Genomic DNA, 20,998 nt, shown 5'->3' with positions numbered 1-20,998 from the left:
GTATTTGATAATAAATCTTATACCAAAATCTTAGTTTAGCTATCCCATCTCCATATGTGAGATTATAATTTTGAGATTAACTCGTGAAAAAAGGCTAAGAAATAGTACATACTAGCGGGGACCATTAGGGGCAGAATTGGTATTACAAATATTATTAAAACGCTCCTTAGCGCCAGATCCCCTCAATTTCAAAAAAATTCAAATCTACTCACTCTTCACCCTGCAGTTCTTCCTCCCCAAACTACGCCGTCGTTTAGTCCTAATTCCGCCGTCGATTAGTGCTGAGAAAACAATCACACAGAGAAAATGGAAACAATTAGGGGTTTCCCCTTTTCACTGTCCGAGAGAGAGTGAGAGTAGAATTTGGTTTCAGTTAACGGCCCACCCCCGTAAACCCGAAAAATAACTTCCCGAAATCCCATCCCTCTGATTGTTACATCTCCTCTCTCTCTTCTCTCTTTCTCTCTCTAAATTAAAGGCAGTAATTTTCAAATGGCTCCGAAGAACCAGACTCTCTCTCTCTCAATTAAAGGCAGTAATTTTCAAATGGCTCCGAAGAACCAGAACAAGCCGCCCCTTCATAGCCCTTTCAATGTAAGTTTTTTTTTCTTTCTCCAAACCCTTTTTTATATTACTCATCGGTCTCTACTTGGCTTATGCTCATTTTCTCTGTTTGTGTTGTTGAATTTCACATTTTTGGCACATTTCTCCGATAACTGTTTGATCTTACCTTTCCATGTTCATCAATTATTTTAATCAATTCATTTTTTTTTTTTTTTGCTTTTCCAGTCCAGAATTAGTACTCTGAATTCTGGGTATTTCTTATTTTACGTTCAAAGGCAGAAGTTCCTAGTTTATGTGTTTTTTTTTTGTTTGTTTATCTTTGTGGGTTCCGTTATATTCGTCGAGCAATTTAAGTTATATACACTAGCTATATAAAGAATTTTTACACCATTAGTTCAATTTAAGTAGCCATAGCAAGTTATATTTGTCTATTTTCCATGGTACCATACCAAGCTTGCTGTGAAGATTTACCTGATGATGTTAAAAATGTATACACAAACTTCTCCTTATTCTGATGCTTATGTGAAGAAGTTCTTTTGCATAGAACTTAAACTCCTTATTTTGATGTTTAAGAGAAGGAAGTTCCTAATTTTTGGGAGTTTACTGTTTGGTTTTGCAGAGTGCAGGTGAGGTTCCAGCAGGGAAGAGGCGGAGAATAGAGAATCCAGGAATGCCTTCCACAGCTACTGCGGCAAGAACCCGGCAAGCACTTGCAGTGGTGAATGGGGGTGCATCAGATATGCCTCCAACTAGTGGTCCGCCGAGTTGTGCTGATTCAGACTGCGGGATTGTTGAGTTTAGCAAAGAAGTTATTGAAGCTTTACTCACTGAGAAATTGAAAACCAAGAACAAATATAACATAAAGGTAAGTAGATAAGCTGTTTTTTCCAATTAAGGCAATATTGGTATGAATATGGTTATTGTTTTGGTTAATTTGTAAAATTAAGGTTCTAACATTAAGTTGCAGAATTTTCAAATTAATGGCAATGTGTATCTGCTTCATGTCTGTTGATGCAAAGATTTTTGCTATTTCTATTAGGAAAAGTGTGGTCTTATGTCAGAGTATATAAGAAGACTCAAGTTATGTATTAAGTGGTTCCAGCAGCTTGAAGAAAACTATATTACAGAGCAGGCGTCAATTAAAGGCTTTTTAGAGTTGGCTGAGAAAAAATGCAATGAGATAGGTATGGTTGTGTTGCATTAAAACGAGTTAGTTCTGTGGAATGAATTTTACACTTATATAAGCTTTTGTTTTTTCTTTTAGAGATGCTAATGAAAGCAAAAGAAGAAGAGTTGAATTCAATTATAATGGAATTGAGAAAAAATATAGCGGAACTTCAGGAAAAGTTTGCCAACGAGGAGTCAGCCAAGTTGGTACGCTTTGCAGGGCAATGTCATGAGTTTTTGGTTTGGATGTTTTTGGCGCTTACTTTATAGATATGTTTTTCTCGGAATAAATTGCTTAATATGTTGATCAGGAAGCAACGGTTTCTTGTAAAAGAGAGAAACATGCTAGAGAGGCAGCAGAGAAACTGCAAGCTTCTCTTTCAGAAGAGCTCAAAAGAGCTCAACAAGATAATGCAAGTGCAAATCAGAAGGTAAAAAGAATTCTTCCATATATTGTTTTGGTTTCATTACAGTTGTGAATCCATTAGTAGGAATTTACATTCAGCCTATTATCTGCAGATTCAGTCACTAGATATCTCGTACAAGGGGTTACAGGAGTACAACAGAAATTTACAGGATTACAACAGTAGGCTCCAGAAAGACCTTGGAACCGTCAATGAAACACTGAAGCGCGTGGAGACGGAGAAAGCTGTGGTGGTTGAAAATCTCAGCACACTGAGGGGTCATTATACTTCTTTACAAGAACAAATCACTTCTTCAAGAGTAAGTCTTTAAGTTTTTCTTCTGCTTTTGTTATACACGACTACACGTAGTTAGCAGCACTAGTGATACTCTCATGATCGTATCTATATACTTCTATTTCTGTATTTTCAGCATTGTCATCTGTCATTCATCTGCTGAAACTTGTAGTCTGTAGCAATAAATATTACTTCACTTCAGGAATGTTTAGCTCCTATCCGTGTCTTCTTTTTGTTGATTTCTGCAAACTGTCCAGCAGCTTGCTATAAGGTCCAGAATATGATTGTTTTACAACTCTTTTCAGATTTCCGAATGATTGTTTATGATACTATAGGTGTTTTCTTTCTGGTTTGTTTCTGGAAAAATGGGTTTTCATGTATTGTGTTGGGTTAATTTACTGATTTCATATAGGCTTTTCATGATATATTTCTCCGAGATGCAGTTTGTTCATCTTGATTATCTGGACTATTAAGTTGCATAATCTGAAGATCAGGTGTTGATCATCAACTGATTCATTTTCTTATTTTACCTTTCGACATCATCAGGCTCTTCAGGATGAGGCTGTCAAACAAAAAGAAGCTTTAGCAAGTGAAGTTGGGTTTTTGCGAGGAGATCTGCAAAAAATGAGGGATGATCGTGATCAGCAATCATTACAAGTTAAGGTTCTAACAGCTGAAGTAATAAAATATAAGGAATGCACTGGAAAATCTGTGGCTGAGTTGGATGGCATGACGATTAAGACCAATCAGCTGGAGGTTTGTCTGTTTTGATTTTTCTCATATGGGCAAAGGCAAATATATATCATCGGATGATAATATTTCTGAATTATTTCTCAGGAGACATGTTTGTCTCAGTGTGAACAAATAAAAAGATTGCAGCAACAACTTTCCTTTGCAGAGAAGAGAGTACAGGTGATAAACACATTTCTATGCTATATGGAGACCCTTCAAGATTGAATTTATTGTGTTCTATCTAACCTCAAGAGCTTAGCGAAGATGTGCCTCTCAAATATTTCAATTGTTTAATCACTTTGTTAGATGTCCGACATGTCTTCCGTGAAGACAAAAGAAGAATATGAAGAGCAGAAGAATGTCATTTTTGATTTGCAAAATCGTCTTGCTGATGCCGAAACAAAAATTGTGGAAGGGGAGAAACTACGTAAAAGACTGCACAATACTATTTTGGTAATTTATGTTAACTATTGTGCAACTATCTTAATTTGACTTTTGGATTTTAATTAGAGGTTCACTTTGAATCTTCTGCCAATACAGGAATTGAAAGGCAATATTAGAGTTTTCTGCAGGGTGAGGCCGTTACTGTCTGATGACACTGTCAATGCAGCAGGGAAGGTTATCTCTTTTCCAACATCAACGGAAGCACAAGGAAGAGGCATCGATTTGACACAAAATGGTGTGCACTTGTTTGTGTAATGCATTCAACCAGAAGGAATTTGTATTTCCCTTTTCATTTTTGTTTTATTTCGATATTGACCTTTGACATTTGTGTTGTTTTAAGGACAAAAGCTTTCATTCACATTTGACAAAGTTTTCATGCCCGAGGCCTCACAAGAAGATGTTTTTGTTGAGATCTCCCAACTTGTACAGAGTGCTCTTGACGGTTATAAGGTGAGATATCCTTAAATCTTTTGCACTACTGCAAATTATGTCTTAACTCTTGCCAAAGAATCAATACTCCGTACCATTCTATGTTATGTTTTCCTTAGAGGTTTCTGGTAAACTGATGTTACTTTTGAACAATTAACATTGGTTAATATCTTCAACTGTTTTAAATCATTTAAGGAAGCGAAAGCGAATGTTCATCAGCAGCCTCTCAAAAATTATTATTTCATTACCCTTCTTTTACTTCTCAGGTTTGCATATTTGCTTACGGTCAAACTGGTTCTGGTAAGACTCATACAATGGTAGGTAAGCCAGACTCTGATAATCAGAAAGGGCTTATACCGCGCTCTTTAGAGCAGGTATTTGAGACCAAGCAGTCTCTTCAAAACCAAGGGTGGAGTTATAAAATGCAGGTTAGCAATGAAGTTTGTCGTGATCGATTGGCTCTATTTGATTTGTTTCTATTCTCTGAAAGTGTTTTCACCATATTTCAGGTCTCAATGCTTGAAATTTACAATGAAACAATTCGGGATCTTTTATCACCATCAAATTCGTCTGGTTTTGATGCATCCCGACCAGAAAATGGAGGAAAGCAGTATGCAATCAAACATGACGCGAATGGCAATACTCATGTATCTGACCTGACAATTGTGGATGTTCATTGCTATAGTCAGGTCTCTAAACTTTTTGGGCTGGCAGCAGAAAGCAGGTATTAACACCTGGTTATTTTCTCATCAATCTTTTAAGCAAATTTTTATGTCATCAGCCTTTACATAAGTAGGCTTCATATTTCTTCTTGATATCTGTAATTTACTGTTGAAACACTTCTTTTGCTACTTGGTACCTTTGATATGCGTTAATTCATATTTTAAATATAGTAGCGGATCCGGTTTTCCTATATTTGAATGAAATAGATTTGAATCTGTGATACCTGTGTTTTATCAAGTTATTTTTCTTTTTCGTCTTTGTGCAGATCTGTTGGGAAAACTCATATGAACCAACAGTCTTCAAGGAGCCATTTTGTCTTCACTCTGAGAATTTCGGGTGTGAATGAGGTTTGGACTGGCTAGACATTTAGCACGCCATTTTGATTGCTTCTTTTTATAAGCATATTTTCAGTTGACTAATAGTAGCCTATGTTAGAATACCGAGCAACAAGTACAAGGTGTACTCAACTTGATTGATCTTGCTGGAAGTGAGCGTCTATCCAAGAGTGGGTCTACTGGAGACCGGCTAAAAGAAACTCAGGTATAAGCATGAAACTCCTAATATCTTTTTAAAGAACTTGCCTATTTTCCAAGATGTTTCTTGCTACTTATTTCTCTGTTTTCCATGAGCTGCATTCAGGCCATCAACAAGAGTCTATCGTCTCTAAGTGATGTCATATTTGCTTTAGCAAAGAAAGAGGAGCATGTACCTTTTAGGAACTCAAAGCTTACATACCTTCTCCAGGTAAAAACAAGTCAGCTCCTAGTTAAAATACAACATGGTTCTGGGTGTAATTTATTTGAGTCATAAGGCGTTTCCACAACTAAACTAGTAGAGATAATAAAACACTTCCAGTATAAAGGTAGTCCTTATAGGACTGATCTATATATTCCCAATGTCATTTTAACAGTTGTGAAATGTGTCCATTATATTCACATTTTCCGCACCCCCTTATCTGTGCTGATTTATTGTCTTTCCACATCTAATGATTTTGGCATGTTTTATTCAGCCCTGTCTAGGTGGTAATTCAAAGACATTAATGTTTGTTAATGTTTCGCCGGATCCTTCTTCAGTGGGTGAATCCCTGTGTTCACTCCGATTTGCAGCACGGGTTAATGCATGCGAGATTGGGATCCCAAGGCGTCAAACTAGCTTGCGTCTCCCATCAGATTCTCGCTTAAGCTTTGGCTAACTTTTTGGCAGAACTCTCGTTCTAGCTTTTAGAATTGGTTGTCTGTAATTCTTTGTGTGGCAGTTCGATTTTTAAATACCTCTAACAGCAATCCACCTCTAATTTGTATAGTGGTGAAAATAGTCTCTGCATCAGTAATAGCATGGGGCTTTTCCTTTCAGCCATATCTGTATTTACAAGGTTTTCTCCTTCTGTATTAATACTTGATTTATCACTTTACCTCCTCCTTGTACCACTTTATTGGAGAGATTTTTTGGTTGGAAATCTTAAAAAATGTGAAATAAATTACTTGAAGTATCCATAGTTGTTGCTCTCCAGGTTTCAAGTTAATTGTATTTTATTTGCACTTTAACTTTTTTGGATTTAACTTCATGGATGGTCATAATATCCACACCTACCATTGCATAAATAATATTACTAGAAAATATTTCCGATAAAACATCTTCCCACTTTGCCTGAGTTCAGTTGATATTCCGTAAAACATGAAGGATTAGCCGATTAGGTAAAGTAACAAAAACATTAAACTTGGCTCCTTTACTCCCTTTCTTAGCTAATACGTCTGCAACTGAGTTAGTTACTCTATAATTATGCAACGATTAATAAATTGCAAAACGTGTTGTATATGCGGAATTTTGTGGTATATTACAAATCCAATTGAATCTAAAATATTGAATGTGGATTTGAAGGAGAGAGAACGCAACCCAATTATTATTTTTTTTACTCCAAGTGAACATTTGTTTGTGACATTGGGAATAAAGTTAGATTTGGACTGCAAAAAAGAAAAAAAAAAGAATTTTAGTTAGCGTTTGGCCATAGATTCCTAAAATTTGTTTTGAAAAATCTATTTTTGAAGTTTTGTTTGAAGATGAAAATGTGTTTGGACATCAGTTTTCAAAACATATGTCAATTTTTTTTTTAAACATGACTGATACCCACAAGTTTTAAAAACTATCACAAATACCCAACAATAGGGATATACATGAACCGGATTGGTTCGGATTTTATCAAAACCAAACCAAACCAATTATATCGGTTTGGATTGGTTCGGTTTTGTCGGATTTTTAGGGTTTTTCGGGTATTTTTTTTTACATTAATATTATTTTAATCTTCCATTATTAAAGTTATAGATAAAATTTTGATAAGTGAATATATGTTTACTAAAAATTAAAAAATAATAACAAACATATGATCTATTAAAGTGATCTTATGGGAGAATCTTTTTTAGTAACACATAATAGTTTATTTTCTTAGTCGTCTACCAATAATTTTTGGTTGATATGTACGCTTTCAGGGTTAACCAAATTTAATAATTAAACATAAAAATCAATATGATACCTAAATAATGATATGTTCTATGTAATTTTAGATTATCGAAATACCACTTCAAATTCGAAAAACATACAATAAATCTTGACATATGAATATGAAAGAAGAAAGAGATGATTGGCTTCAATAACACATAATAAGAAAGTAATACAATCTATTATTTAAAGTAAATACAAATGAATGCACTTTATAGTTCTATTAAATATTATATTCCATGAGAGGATCTCAAATATTTCTAGACATCTTTTAAATAAAATTCTATTAAAGTTTTAAAATTATATATTTATATGTCGGTTTGGTTCGGGTTTTAATAACTCAATACCAAACCAAATCAAACCAAACCTAGTCGGGGTTTTTAATCGGTTTGGTTTTACTTTTCGGTTTGGTGCGGTTTTCGGTTCGGTTTGTACACCCCTACACATCAGTACTTTCATCAATAACATTCATTCTATTATCACCAACCATAGTCCTGAACATAAATAAATTTGGTACAAAAATTATCATTTTTATAAAGAACTACATAATACACTATCAGATGACCGAGAAGACGAAACAGTATTGTTACAAAATAATAAATGGCGGGCTCTTTTATAAAATACAAAAGTTTGGGGCAATTTTTAAAAAATATAGTAGTAATATTTTGGGCCAAGAGCTGGTTTTGGGAATTTACCAAAATATGAAAAAAATTTATGAACAAACATGTATTTGCCAAAATAAACCCAAATAATTTTTGGCAAAATCTATTGCCAAACGGCTCTTAGAGTTGACGTTGTAGTTCGAATGTGCATTTAAATTTCAATTAAAATTTTCTCTCGCAAATCTTCAATATTCACAATTTGTTTTTCTCTCAAAAAATTAGAACTATTCATACACAAAAGCTTTATCTATACTGCCTTATCCAGATGAACACATGTTCCCGGAGTTGTAACAATTTCTTTCCCTTTGACAAGAATTCACTTCAAATGTCTTCCAATCTTCTTAAATCACATGCACAAGCCATCCAAATCTCCCACCCTTTGTTCCATTTCAAACTGCCAACCTCAACTTCCTTATACTCTGTAGGATCAACACAACAACTTAACAATCTTTATCTGTCTGTCTCTTTCACAACACCCCTGCACTTAACCAAGTTCAAATCACCTCTTCAGTGTTCAGTCTCTTCTCCTACCCCACCAACTACGAAAGAAGATGCCATTTCTCAAGCAAAGTTGTCTCTTTTAACTACTTTAGAGAAACCCCTTAACAATCCTAAGCTCGTTGGAAGACTCAAGAAACTCAAACAACCAAGATTTCGTGTTGAAATTCCAGTTGTTGATGACTCCTCATCTGCACTATCTCAGCTTGCTCTTGATATTTTTGCAAACGTGCCCATTAAAAGAAAAGGCCCAAAAATCAAGATTCTGCTTTTATGGCCTAACCAAAGCTTAACTCAAGCTGCACAAAAAGCCTTTGAGAGTAAGTCTTCAAACCCCATTATTGAAAATTTTGATATTTCATTAATAACAGATGATGTGGATATCAGAATGGTGAGTTCTGGAGATGTGGTTGTGTTTATGGCTCCAGAGGCTTCAAGATTAAGTGTAATGGAGGCTATTGCTGATGCATTGTATCCAAAGCCTGTAGTGATTTTCAATCCCAAATGGGGGTTTGATGAAGAGAGTAGCTTTGGTGAGTTGAGTGGATTTGTGGGTTCATTTGAGGTTGTGTATTCATTTATGGGATTAGAGGTTAAAGGAATATTGAATAAGAGAAATGGTGTGATGTTTAAGTGTGTTAGAAATGGGGTTTTGAGTGGTGAGAAATGGTATGTCTTTGTTGAAGAAGATGGAGAATTGAAGGTGGTTTCGAGGTTTAAAACAAGGCCATCAATTGAGGAAGTTGAGAATGTTTTGTATAACTTGATGGCGATGAATTCACCAATCACAAAGTCAGCAAAGTTCTTGAAAGATTTGGTGTCAAATGTAAGGGGACAAAAGTAAAGCACAATAATTCAACTTTGTGTAGTTTTCATTAGAACTCTTTTGGTGAAAAAGGTGACTCTAATTTTTAGAACAACAGTGTCTCTCTTGATCCTTTACAACGATATTACTGTTTTGCTACCTGTTTCCTTTTCTGTCTTCCCAATAATTACAGTATTATTCCTCTAAGATGTCCATACTAGCTTTGCCAGGTTTTAGTGGATGTTACAACTTATACTCTGCTGCAATTTCACTCTCTCCACTCCCTCATCCTTACTTAAAAAGGGACAAAAATGAAAATAAAGGGAAGAAAGAACGAATTTTATGTCTCTCTGCAACTATGGGAGTAGAACTATTGTCTTCACAAACTAGGGCAAGTAGGCATTGACATATGTACTGTTATTGCAAGGAGGTGGAAGCTATGTATCCGCCATCTTTTGCTAGTATGGTAATTTGATCTCCTTCCTCATAATTTTGCATGATATATCCAAAAAGGTGAAAAACACATTTAGCACCATCTCAAGGATGAATCACTTACGTTATCTGTGTAAGCATTCTTTGGTGAAATTCCATCATATGTTGCATAATTCTAAAACCTACCGACTAAAACAAATCAGAGAACCAGAAACTCCTGTAGTCATGAAAAGTTCCAGAATGTCAAGTGGTGCTGTTGCCAATTTACCATATCTCATTAAGAATTGGAAATCTTCTGGTCGTTTGAACTCTCTTCAGACTTATGTTCTCTCATTTACAAGCAACACAGCAACATACTCTGTTGCAGGTAATCTAGAGATGCTCTAATATGACAGCTTTTGATAATTTTCAGAGAAGTTAACATATTTGCACGTGCAATCCTTGTGTTTTCTGAAGGGGACCCTTGGTGTAACTGGTAAAGTTGCTGCCATGCGATAAGGAGGTCACGGGTTCGAGCCGTGGAAACAGCCTCTTGCAAAAATGCAAGGTAAGACTGCGTACGATAGATCCTTGTGGTCCGGCCCTTCCTTGGACCCCGTGCATAGCGGGAGCTTAGTGCACCAGACTGTCATTTTAATGCTTCTGTTTTCTGGTAACATAGTCCTAGCACGTGCCAAAACGGCTCGATGAAATGGACACGGCCATGAAGATGAAGTGCAATTAGACAAGGAGGTAATGTCCCTAGCTGCCACAAACTTAAGTCTGATTTCAAGTTCTGCATAGGTAAAGAAAAACTTCATCACCGAATATTCCAATAAGGACTATCAAGCAGTTTCTAAAGCTATGTTGGTTTATAAAATCTGGCTTTGTCTAAACAAAACCTTAAGATTGTTTACAATTTTTTGGGTATGAAGGTGTGAAGGTCGAGAATCAAGGAAGACAACTAGTAGGTAGTCGAGAGTATTAGTGTTAGTCTTGTATTCTGTTATTGTTAGATTTTTTAGTATTACTTGTTGTTCCTTTCGTTTCGTTTTCTTACTATCTTATTGTTGTTATTGCTTGGTGCTATTGCTTTTCTTCTCGTCTTTCGTGAGCCGAGGGTCTATTGGAAATAACCTCCCACCCTTCAAGGTGGGGATAAGGTTTGCGTACACACTACCATCCCCAGCCCCCACTTGTAGGATTACACTGAGTTTGTTGTTGTTGCAATTTGTCGAAGTGACGGATCATTTTGGCTAACTCGCAGTTTAAGACTTCAGGCTAGAAGTGGTATGTTTGACTTATAGTTGTTTTCCTCCATGCTTCTAGATTTAGCAATGTTGATGCTGTAGGCCCATGCATCTCACTAAATCAAAGTTCTTTGCTATGAGGGAATGAGAAAAATCCAAATCGATTTTGAATCACTTTGAAGTTACAAATTGTCTTCTCCCATGCACATCTCCATAGCTCCATTCGCCTTTTCATTCATGTGGATGTCCCACATAGGCGAAAAATGATTTTGAACTATGATGCCGTCATCCAGCAAAACAACCTTATCAAGACTGGGTTACACTTTAAAGATATTCATACTTAGTAGAAATATTTAGGTTGAGCAGGGAGATGTGCTCATCCAGCTCTTTGAGAAGTTGAGTTTTGTTCTAGATAAGTTGAGCAATGTTTTAATTTCCAGATGGCTACAACACAAAGAGCTAGAAAGGTATTGTTTGGCACCTGTCAATTTAGACACAAAAAGTGCTTTGATATTGATGGGTGAAAGACGAGAGCAATCAAATAAGGCAACAAGTTTTAAGACTGGTTCTACTATTTACAGCTTCATAGTTTATTATTTACAATGTCAAATTACTCACAATTTGAGCATCACAGTCAAGGACCCTCATACCTCTTACTTTACGTATTCACCAACAAAATACTAACACTTCCAGGAGCCTTCCACATAAATAATTGGAGGAAAGCCTGAAAAAATAACCATATTATCACTAATTAACCATATAAATGTAGAAATTCTAACTCTTAAATAAATGAATAGACAAAACAAATGAAGTGAATTCAGAAGATGTTATTCATAGAAATATTTGACTCATCAGAAATGAACAAAAAGAGAACAGAAGTTATCAGCATGCCGATCTATCTTCCAGAGTTCAAGCTGTTGCTACTGCACTCCTCTCACAAAAGAATGAGAGAACAGAATGAATCTCTGGAGCAGATATTGGAGCCACTACAAGCAAGCCTTAAACAAAGATCATAACATTAAAACCCCTTTGACCGACTAAATGGTGGCAGAGCAGAGCCATGTCACATATAAGCAGAGATAAGTGCAAAAACAACAACAACAACAACCCAGTATAATCCCACTAATGGGGTCTGGGGAGATAGTTTGTACGCAGACCTTACCCCTACCCTAGGGTAGAGAAGCTATTTTCGATAGACCCTCGGCTCCCTCCCTCCAATATAGCAGTTCAAATAAAACACTTATTCAAACCAAAGAAGCCACGAAAAAATTGTGCCAAGCAAAAAAGTGTCATAACATTACTCAGTTATAGCACAAAGCTGATCAGAAAAAACAAAAGCAAAAACCGGGTTGCAGGGCATTACCTTCAGTTTCAATTAGACTCGCCAACTTCATCTTTGAAATGATTCTCCGTTTTGTACAAAGTAGTTTTGCGATTTACAAACTTTGATTTGTCTGCATCATGGTGCTCCTTGTGTTATTGACAAAATCTAGGCGAGTGGTTGCTTCAGGGCTGTCACTACTATTTATAAAGTCTCTACTTATATGACTTGTCATCCGAAGACTATTGCACGCGGTTTCTCTGCAATGGTTAAGTTCAATGCTGGATCCATCACTAGAGGCACAACCACTATTTAATGTAAGCTTGCTGTTTTCAGAGATCTCCGGCCTTCGAGATAACTTTTGGCCATTGTCGCTATGAACATGAAGCCTAATTTATACATTAAACAAAAAAAGAACCTCAACTTTAGATAGTGAATTTGTGTATCTACTAAAATAGATCCCTTTGAAGGAACCATCACACAAACCCAAATTTGATGGATTACTTTCCGCACAAAGGAGAATGCATCTATACGTTAAGTCAAGAAAGAATTTTGATTACCTCCCTTGTTGGGTCTTGGAAGCTTGAAGGTGATTAAAAACTGGAACTAAATGTTTTGACCTCGCCTCAACCATATGGGTTGGAATTACTTCAACCTCAGCCTCTCCACCACAACCATCAACTACATAAATCCTATCCATATCCAATGATTGAAAATATACCTGGACATAAAATAAATAAAAAGATAATGGAGATTTCAGCAATTACACAAGGATGGAAGCAAGATTTGCTGGATAAAGATCATGGTACCATACAACGATTAAAGTACCTCAGGTTTTGCCCACAGCGGATTTCGAGGTTTATGCATTTGAAGCTCTGCTTCAGATATGTATATGTGATGTTTTTCCTCTGAACTTATCTTTCCTTTAGTGATTGTGTCCCTAGTCTTGGAATAGAGACCACTTCCCTTTGTTATTCCTTCAGGAAATACTTTACTGCTATCAGAACTTCCAAACTCACCATATATATCAGTATTATCATCTCGTTCTTTGCAATTTTGTTTCTGGAAAATATTCCACTTTTGGATTGCCTTTACCACTAATCTTGTATCCACTTCAGGACCTGCTCCGTAAGTTGAACCAATAGCAGGAATAGTTGGTATGAAATCTAACTCAGAACACATACGCAATGCATATTGTGTCATACACCCCGGAGATGAAAACACAAGCAGGTGATAATTTGCTTTTAGAAGGCCTAAATCTGCACATTGATTAGTACTTTTGCAGTGGCGAAAAGCTGAAGTTATGGACCCAGAAAAAGAACTCGTCCATCCAGTTGCAGCAGCTGCAGCACCATTTACAGTATTTCTCCAACCATTACTTCCACTCCTTATTCGACCAACAACAGAAAGGGTCGCTGGAGGGCCAGTCTCACCGATGTTCTGTTGATTAAGCACCTGAATTTTTGAATTCGAGGCGCAATGTACTGCAAGTTTTTCCATCACACCAGAGCCATTACTCCTCGTAGTAAGACATGCATCTGAAGATCGAAAATCAACTGTTTCCCCTGAAGCAGAAATTGTAAATAAATGGCTAGTCCCTCTGGAAGAACTTATCATAATCCACTGGCTATCACTACTAAAACTTATGTCCTGTATGGCCTGAGATGTCCAAAACGATAAATTAGTTGACAACAAAATTAAACAGGAAGAGAATGCAGATGCACTACACCTACCGCATTAGTCAGTCCACGCTGCAGCCTGTAAAGATGGACATAAGATGAACCAGGATCACTAGCCGAGGTATTTTCAGATAGTATAGGCATTATCCGGAATACATTGATATTATGACCCTGAACTGAAGCTGTCACCAGAAGAGTACTGCTAGGATCAAAGCAAAGAGCTGAAATAGGACTCTTATGTGCCCTAAACTGAGCAATAAGAGCTTTGCTGACGATGTCTCTGACTATGACCTAAGATGCACAAAGTGTATGACGTTAACATAGAGGTCCAACATTGATCCACGACGGCGTATTGCATAAAGCACCAAATGCCAATCACTCCCCAACATCCAAACATAATTAAGAGAAAGGAGGAGCAACAATTATACACATACAATCCATAAAGCAATAACCACAATATAAGAGTCCATTATGATGATTAAAGAAACTTATTGCAAAATCAACAGAACATAAAAATCAGTCTAGAGCTATTTTTACAGTAATCAACTCAAATGAGGAAGAGAGCAAAAATTATTCTATCCACAACAAGGAGCAGAGATAGAAACAAGTGATTGAAATGGCAATGAAGACATAATTTAAACCACCATTCCACAGTGAGATAATTTGTACCATTCCAACACTGCCTGCACCTGGGAAATGACCATTAGCAATCCCTGGTATCTTCGCACGAGCATTCCCGGATTGAGAACTATTACCATCTGGTGACAGGTCAGAATAGTACCTAGCGAGCTTCTTATACCCGACGTCTCCTAGAGTCGCAATACCAGCAGCAAGTTGCTTGCTGGATTCCTTTGCATAATGAGCAATAACGCTCCCATTTGTAGCCGGACTGGAGAGACTATCTGAAGGAGTAACGTGTTGCGGATTGACATGACCAGAATTTGAGATTGTAACTGGACTTCCACTATAGGCCATCCACCTGGGACCTAATGCGAGAGGTCCCACACCTACACTTCGGGACCCTGAAAAACCCGTGATGACAGGATTGGTAACAACAGTATATTCCCTATCTAGAGTTGCAGCATCAAAGCAGTGTATCTGCAATAGAAGCAACTTAACACATGTCTAGCAAGAAAAGATTAACCAAACGTTTGTAATATCATGCACATACCTGAGCTGCTTGTAAGATTGCAATCACTCGAGAGCTACATCTTACCAAGTGAACAACTGATCTGAACTTCAACTGATGCACATAAGAGTGAGATGTCAGGGAATAAAACCAAACAGCAGTGGGCACAAAACCGATACTTTCTTGGTCATGATACTGTTGGATGGTTCCATCATGAAGTTTCCCTATGCCCTCCCGAATGTTACTACCTCCAGAAAATGACGCATCAGCACAAAGTATCAAAACTGGGGGACTACCAGAAAATTTGTCCTCGTGCTTCTTTGATGCTATTGGTTTTGGTAATATTTGCATGAAAGAAACAGGGCCATCTTGCCTGGAAACTAAGTTGTGTACATTATCAGAATCTTCAACATCCCAAACCTGAAAACCATACCGACAGCCCAAAAGCAAAATTTGACGAGTGGCGCCTCCCTCACATTCCAGCTTGTCAAATCCAGCCCACAGAACCTGATGTGGTAGAAAAATATGAGAGTGCATAATTCTCATTGGGAATTGCGGTAAAAGATTCCAATGAATAGCAATGGGACAACCACCACCTCTTAGCACTACAAGTAAGTATTTGAACTGATATTATCAATATTGCTGATCAGCAAAAAAAAAAATGTTCAACATTCTATAATATATTTTTGATCCATGATACAGCCAAATTTTTGTTTGCTAGCTTTCAGTAGTAAGCTTTTCTCAGAAAAGGAGAATAATTTCTTAATGATGGGGAGAAACACCCCGTATACAAGTCGTATACTGAGAAACTTTCAGTATTAAGCTTCTCAAGGATGATAACCTAGGAATTTCTATGGCCTCTAAATTTGATCCACAATATATTGGAACTACATTTCAAAATCTGACTACCCTAAATGCAGAATCACAATTACATTAACTCCTTGACTGGTGAAGGCATCGTGCCTGATCTACAACCACTACAGCACTGATGGAGGGAACACTTAGTAATCTTTTCAATCCCAAAATAGAACAGCCGATAGTCATAAATTAGTCTTCTCTTCCCAAGGTTAGCACTCATCACCAGTGAGGATTACTCCAAGGGGCCGCACACTAACAATGACGCTGCTAAGAGTCAAAGTAGCCATTACTGACAACTACTCCATCAAACTTCATAAAAGAATTTCATCTTGAAATCCATAAAACTGCATTAACTAGCACCATTCAGCATCAAAATTTCATGCAACACCTATGATCCAGCTATAACGGGATCAAAAGTTTAGCAAGCAAAGTTCCAGCCTTTTGCTAAAATACAAGCTATATACCATGATATTTAACTAATTCAAAGTAATTTTGGAAAGAGATACAACAACAACGGCTATATGAATCCTCAATAATCATGTTTCCCATTTAAATTCATCTCGGACCAACATTATACAAAATAAAAATGATAAGTACATAAAATAAAAAATGAAAAGTACGAGGGGGCGGGGAATGAAATTAAATTATTTTTAAAAAAAGAACACGGGAAATTGCACCTGATCATGGGTAGAATCATTGTCCCTGTCCACAATAGCAGAAGCAGCTGACCTAACTGTGGAAGCAACCGTTGCAGCACCAGAGGATACAATCCTCGAAAGTGCTCTAAACGAAGTCGGAATGAAGCCGTTACTACTCTTCCCTGACTTTGCTCCTTCCATTTGACCATCACTGTTCTTCAGCCCCATGCCCCCCAAAACACAAAAGAGAATACAGTAATCAAAAAACACCCCTTTGCGTCTTCAATCCTCTCTTTTCTACTATAGCCAAAACATGTTTACGATAAAACCACAAATGAAATTTTTAACTTCTAAATTACAACAACTTTATCAAAAATTTCTGTGTTGTATGTATTCTGATAAAATTATACCACTCTAGTAAATGTTCATAAGGAATAAAAAAAAACCCGAGAAGTATTATACAAATTTGAATTAAAGAGTATATGATTATTAGTTCAATTGAATCGTCAGGGCTTCAAGTCTTGGACACAAAGAAAGAGAGATGTTTTAAATACGAAATTGAAGGGATCGGATAACGAAGAGATGTGAGTAAAGAAAGTAGTAATAAATACTATTGGAGGCTTTTTTTCTTCTTCTTTTCATTGTCTATTTGTCTCTCTCGGAATCCTCTTCTATTCTTGTCTTTTTTTCAAAGCAGAAACTTGAAAGTTGAAAGCGTGACAAAGTGGAAATTCTACAGAAGAAAGCTCCCTTCCCACGTCTGCATTTGTCCCTCTCCAATTCTCATGTGCAGTCAAAGCTGCTTTCACCGAAAAATAATATAATTTTGAAACCAAGTTAAAGAAGATAAATAAATAATACAGCTCAATAGTAGAACAGCAGAAATCTCCCTCCATTTTTCCCGGAAAAAGATTCGCTAATGAAGAGATCATACAATACTGTTAGTATAAGCTGTTCCGCTCAACTACCAATTAAATTGTTTCATCTCTTTATTAATTATGAAAAAGAAAAATAAACTATGTGAAAAGAATAGGAATGTTATAAATATATTTTATTATGGATGTCCATTTAGTATTCCGTTGTAAATAAGCTTCCTTAAAAAGCTTATCCATATGAGATTCTGCCGTATATATGTTTATCTATTTAATACTCTATTGGAAATAAGCCTCCTAACGAAGATTATCTTTTTGGTACTCCGTTATGGATAAATATTACCCTGTACTTGTACAATGAGCTTATCCTTTCGGTACTCTGTTATGGATAAATATTATCCCCGGTAGAAGATTATCTATATCTGGTACAATGAGCTTATCCTTTCGCCACAGCACCTTGCAGTAGCAGCTTACACAACAGCTTGTAGTAGCAGCTTGCAGTAGCAACTTACACAACAATTTTCTTTCTTCTATAAATAGAGGAGATTTCAGTTCATTATGTAGATGAGGTTGAAGTTGAATAAAAATATCAATCTCTTTCTATATTTGTTTTCGATTTATTTACTTTACAGTTTTTATTTTATAACACGTTATCAGCACGAGACTCTGCCATTTTGAGCACTTACTTCGAATTTAATTTCTATTTCAGTGTTCATCTCCGATGTAAGGCGATACTTTTATGTCCGTGGTTAGATCTTGTTCATTCCGAGTATCATAAGGCAGATTATATCCTTGAGGTGGTGAGTTTTTCTTCTTGGCAGTAGTGATGTAAATATCACTTACATCTGGAGTGGCCAAATTTGCATAATTTAATTTGAGCCTTTTGCTTATATTTTAATATCTTTATCATCGCTTGCTTTGTTATATGTTACATATACAATACCTATTTTGGTATTTGTTTTCATCCTAATTATCTTAATAAAGGATTACAAAGTGGATAATATTGTTAGATCCACTTAAACTCCAGCAGAGTTTGCAAGAAATATACATCCACCATAAGTGGTTATGTTTCGTATATCTCATTGTAACTAAATTTTGTTAACCACCAGAAGTGGTATATGCCTATGACCACCAGAAGTGATAATTTAGGCTTTCTACAATTACAATTAAAGATAAGCTAGAGAAATATTTTCTATATTACATGCACGCCTTGATTTGCTCCTGAAGTAGTAAATATTTTAAAAGAGGTTGAAGCATCACAATTTGATGTGATTAATGCGTGTTCAGATAATTATGTTCGATTTTCTGAAGGATGAGAATTTTTGATAAATATTAATCCATTCCCTGAAGTGAATGTGATAATATTAATAAAGCCATAAATATAAACGCGCTCTTGAAGTAAATATATTACAATTCACCTCCATAAGAGTTAATATAATTAAGAGAATATATACTTAATATTTTATATTTTAAATTTGCTCTTGAAGAAGTAACACAATTGAAATTTCCTCATGAAGTAGGAAAATATTAGGAAGAGGTGTTTTCTTATGCTTAAACAATTGTTTTATATTGTTTATCTGATTATGATTTTCTCTCATGATACCAGAAGTGTCTGAGCAATATTTGATAGTACAAAATGCATCAACAACTCCTGAAAAGCTAACTGTTTGTCTATAAGACACATGACACCAATAGTGTCTGATAAATATTAGATTGTGGATAATAAATGAAGGCTCTCGAAGAGCTTATATATAAATATGTCATTCACATTATATGATTATGGTCAAAACATATGTTGTAGTAAACCTGAAGTTTACTAATACAAATGGTTATCATATTGAGACTATAAATGACTAGAAGATTGAAAATCTTCATGTTTCCACAATCATAGGGGTAAAATAATATGTATATGACAAATGGCCTGCCTTATTCTTCAATTTGTACTATATCATGTATCACAATAAACCAGAAGTTTACTAATGCAAAAGCAGTTACAGTAAATCAGAAGTTTTACTGAGGCAAAAGTAGCTACAGTAAATCAGAAATTCGCTGATACAAAAGTAGCCACAGTAAATCAGAAGTTTACTAATACAAAAGTTTATGTCATAGTAAACTAGAAGCTTACTAAGAGATATCACATGCCATGATAAACTTGAAGTTTTCATTTGCCATTTTTAAATGAGGTATTTGAGAATTCTGATAAGCATATACTGAAGAACTAGAAGATTCTTCAAGAATTCTCTTGTGTTGCTTGTTCTCATAATAAATTGATTATACCAGCTAAAGTTGGGACTATAATCCCTGAATTCTGGAATATATAAAAGGTGAATATGAGCTTATTCACCTATCATGTGAACCACTTATAGATGCATATATGAGATGGTTACATGTGTGGTTATTGTCAACCTGCAGTTTGGCATTTGAAATTGCCTTTCTCAATTAAGAGCATAATTTTTAGATTATGAAATCAAGATAGTTCATCTTGATGATGCTGGTTTATATCCAAGCTAGTTTAGCATTGAATACCTCCTATTAATGGCTAAACTATTTCTTATGAGAACAAAGCCAATGAGTTGGTCTAAGATTTTCTAAATTGCATACAACAACACTTGTATGCATCAGACCAACAAAATGTGATAAGTCCTCCCCTCACAATTAGTTTAGGATCAGAAACTAAATATTTTTACTATCTAATAACTTTTAATGTGTGGTATATGATTAATTTCTCTACCACAATGCACAAATATAGATTTCCCAAGAAGATTAGGGATATGAATTAGTTTTTCTAACATTTGGGATGGAATAAACAGCTGAAAAACATGCTATATGAATCGAATCATTAATATGATCATCACTTAGAAGATAATTCAAGTCGAATGCCATAAACATTTGCTGATCTAAAATAAAATATCATATTTCAGCTGCAAATGCTCCTATTAAAATTAAAGCCCCTGAAGGATAGAGTTTACTGTACGCATGAAGCGTAGTAAACCGATCGGTTCCAAAGGTAACAATCCTTGAAAAATGATAGGAGCAAATGATCAAAATGATCAAAACGAGGAGAAAATGGGCTCTAGAAGAGCCCACGACATAACATTTCATGAAACTCCATAAGAAATTCAGGTACCTGAAAATAAAGAAAGTGATAAGATCTCAACAAGTTATGTCGCTTAGGAATCGATACAAAATGATCATCAATGATATATTTGATACAATATAGTTCACAATATTAATTGCAAAAGATTGTGAGGATCAGACATGTAGTCCAAACACTGAAAGATGTCATGCCATCTAAATGCAAGTCATATCCTATATGACTAATTTGAAATCAAATTTATATGAAGATCCCTGAAGGATTTAAAATGCTTGAAGCATATAATTCAAAGTATTGAGAAATGTATTCGATCATTACAAAGATCTTTGTATGATTTAAATCAATCTGGGCGCATGTGATATAATCGTCTCAGTGAATATTTACTGAAAGAAAGTTACATAGATGATGTTATTTGTCCATATATTTTTATAAAGAAAATGGCATCAGAATTTGTTATATTTGCTGTTTATGTTGATGACATAAATCTTGTTGGAACTCCTGAAGAGCTCCAAAAGGCAATTAAATATCTTA

General features: G+C 35.7%; 3 protein-coding genes across 4 annotated transcripts; 2 read left to right on the top strand and 1 right to left on the bottom strand.

Moving 5' to 3' along the window:
- Positions 1–335: 335 nt before the first annotated feature.
- Positions 336–6,146, top strand: LOC107784406 (kinesin-like protein KIN-14C). The gene is made up of 17 exons (XM_016605534.2): positions 336–594; positions 1,184–1,429; positions 1,604–1,748; positions 1,829–1,938; positions 2,043–2,162; positions 2,251–2,454; positions 2,976–3,185; positions 3,267–3,341; positions 3,468–3,614; positions 3,702–3,840; positions 3,946–4,055; positions 4,301–4,462; positions 4,544–4,758; positions 5,023–5,104; positions 5,193–5,297; positions 5,397–5,501; positions 5,767–6,146. Exons 1-17 carry the CDS (start codon positions 493–495, stop codon positions 5,947–5,949), a joined length of 2,460 nt encoding a protein of 819 aa, XP_016461020.2. The 5' UTR covers positions 336–492; the 3' UTR covers positions 5,950–6,146.
- A 1,948-nt stretch (positions 6,147–8,094) lies between these two features.
- Positions 8,095–10,715, top strand: LOC107784408 (uncharacterized). Its single transcript, XM_016605538.2, has one exon. It carries the CDS (start codon positions 8,178–8,180, stop codon positions 9,252–9,254), a length of 1,077 nt encoding a protein of 358 aa, XP_016461024.1. The 5' UTR covers positions 8,095–8,177; the 3' UTR covers positions 9,255–10,715.
- On the bottom strand, positions 9,746–17,323 carry LOC107784407 (autophagy-related protein 18f-like). 2 transcript variants are annotated; one of them, XM_016605537.2, is made up of 9 exons: positions 16,541–17,320; positions 15,048–15,512; positions 14,546–14,974; positions 13,931–14,167; positions 13,026–13,856; positions 12,758–12,918; positions 12,240–12,586; positions 11,527–11,600; positions 9,746–10,422 (listed from the first exon to the last, which is right to left on the bottom strand). In XM_016605537.2, the coding sequence occupies exons 1-7, from the start codon at positions 16,727–16,729 to the stop codon at positions 12,313–12,315; spliced, it is 2,586 nt and encodes an 861-aa protein (XP_016461023.1). In that variant the 5' UTR covers positions 16,730–17,320; the 3' UTR covers positions 9,746–10,422; positions 11,527–11,600; positions 12,240–12,312. The 2 variants fall into 2 exon arrangements, with proteins under 2 accessions (XP_016461023.1, XP_016461022.1); XM_016605536.2 differs by lacking the exon at positions 9,746–10,422 and having other exon boundaries at positions 11,262–11,600; positions 16,541–17,323.
- Positions 17,324–20,998: the final 3,675 nt, after the last annotated feature.

This window comes from Nicotiana tabacum, chromosome 21, assembly GCF_000715075.1.
Source record: "Nicotiana tabacum cultivar K326 chromosome 21, ASM71507v2, whole genome shotgun sequence".
NCBI classification, from domain to species: domain Eukaryota; kingdom Viridiplantae; phylum Streptophyta; class Magnoliopsida; order Solanales; family Solanaceae; genus Nicotiana; species Nicotiana tabacum.
The sequence above is the reverse complement of the archived record's forward strand: the minus strand, read 5'-3'. Positions and strand labels throughout refer to the sequence as shown.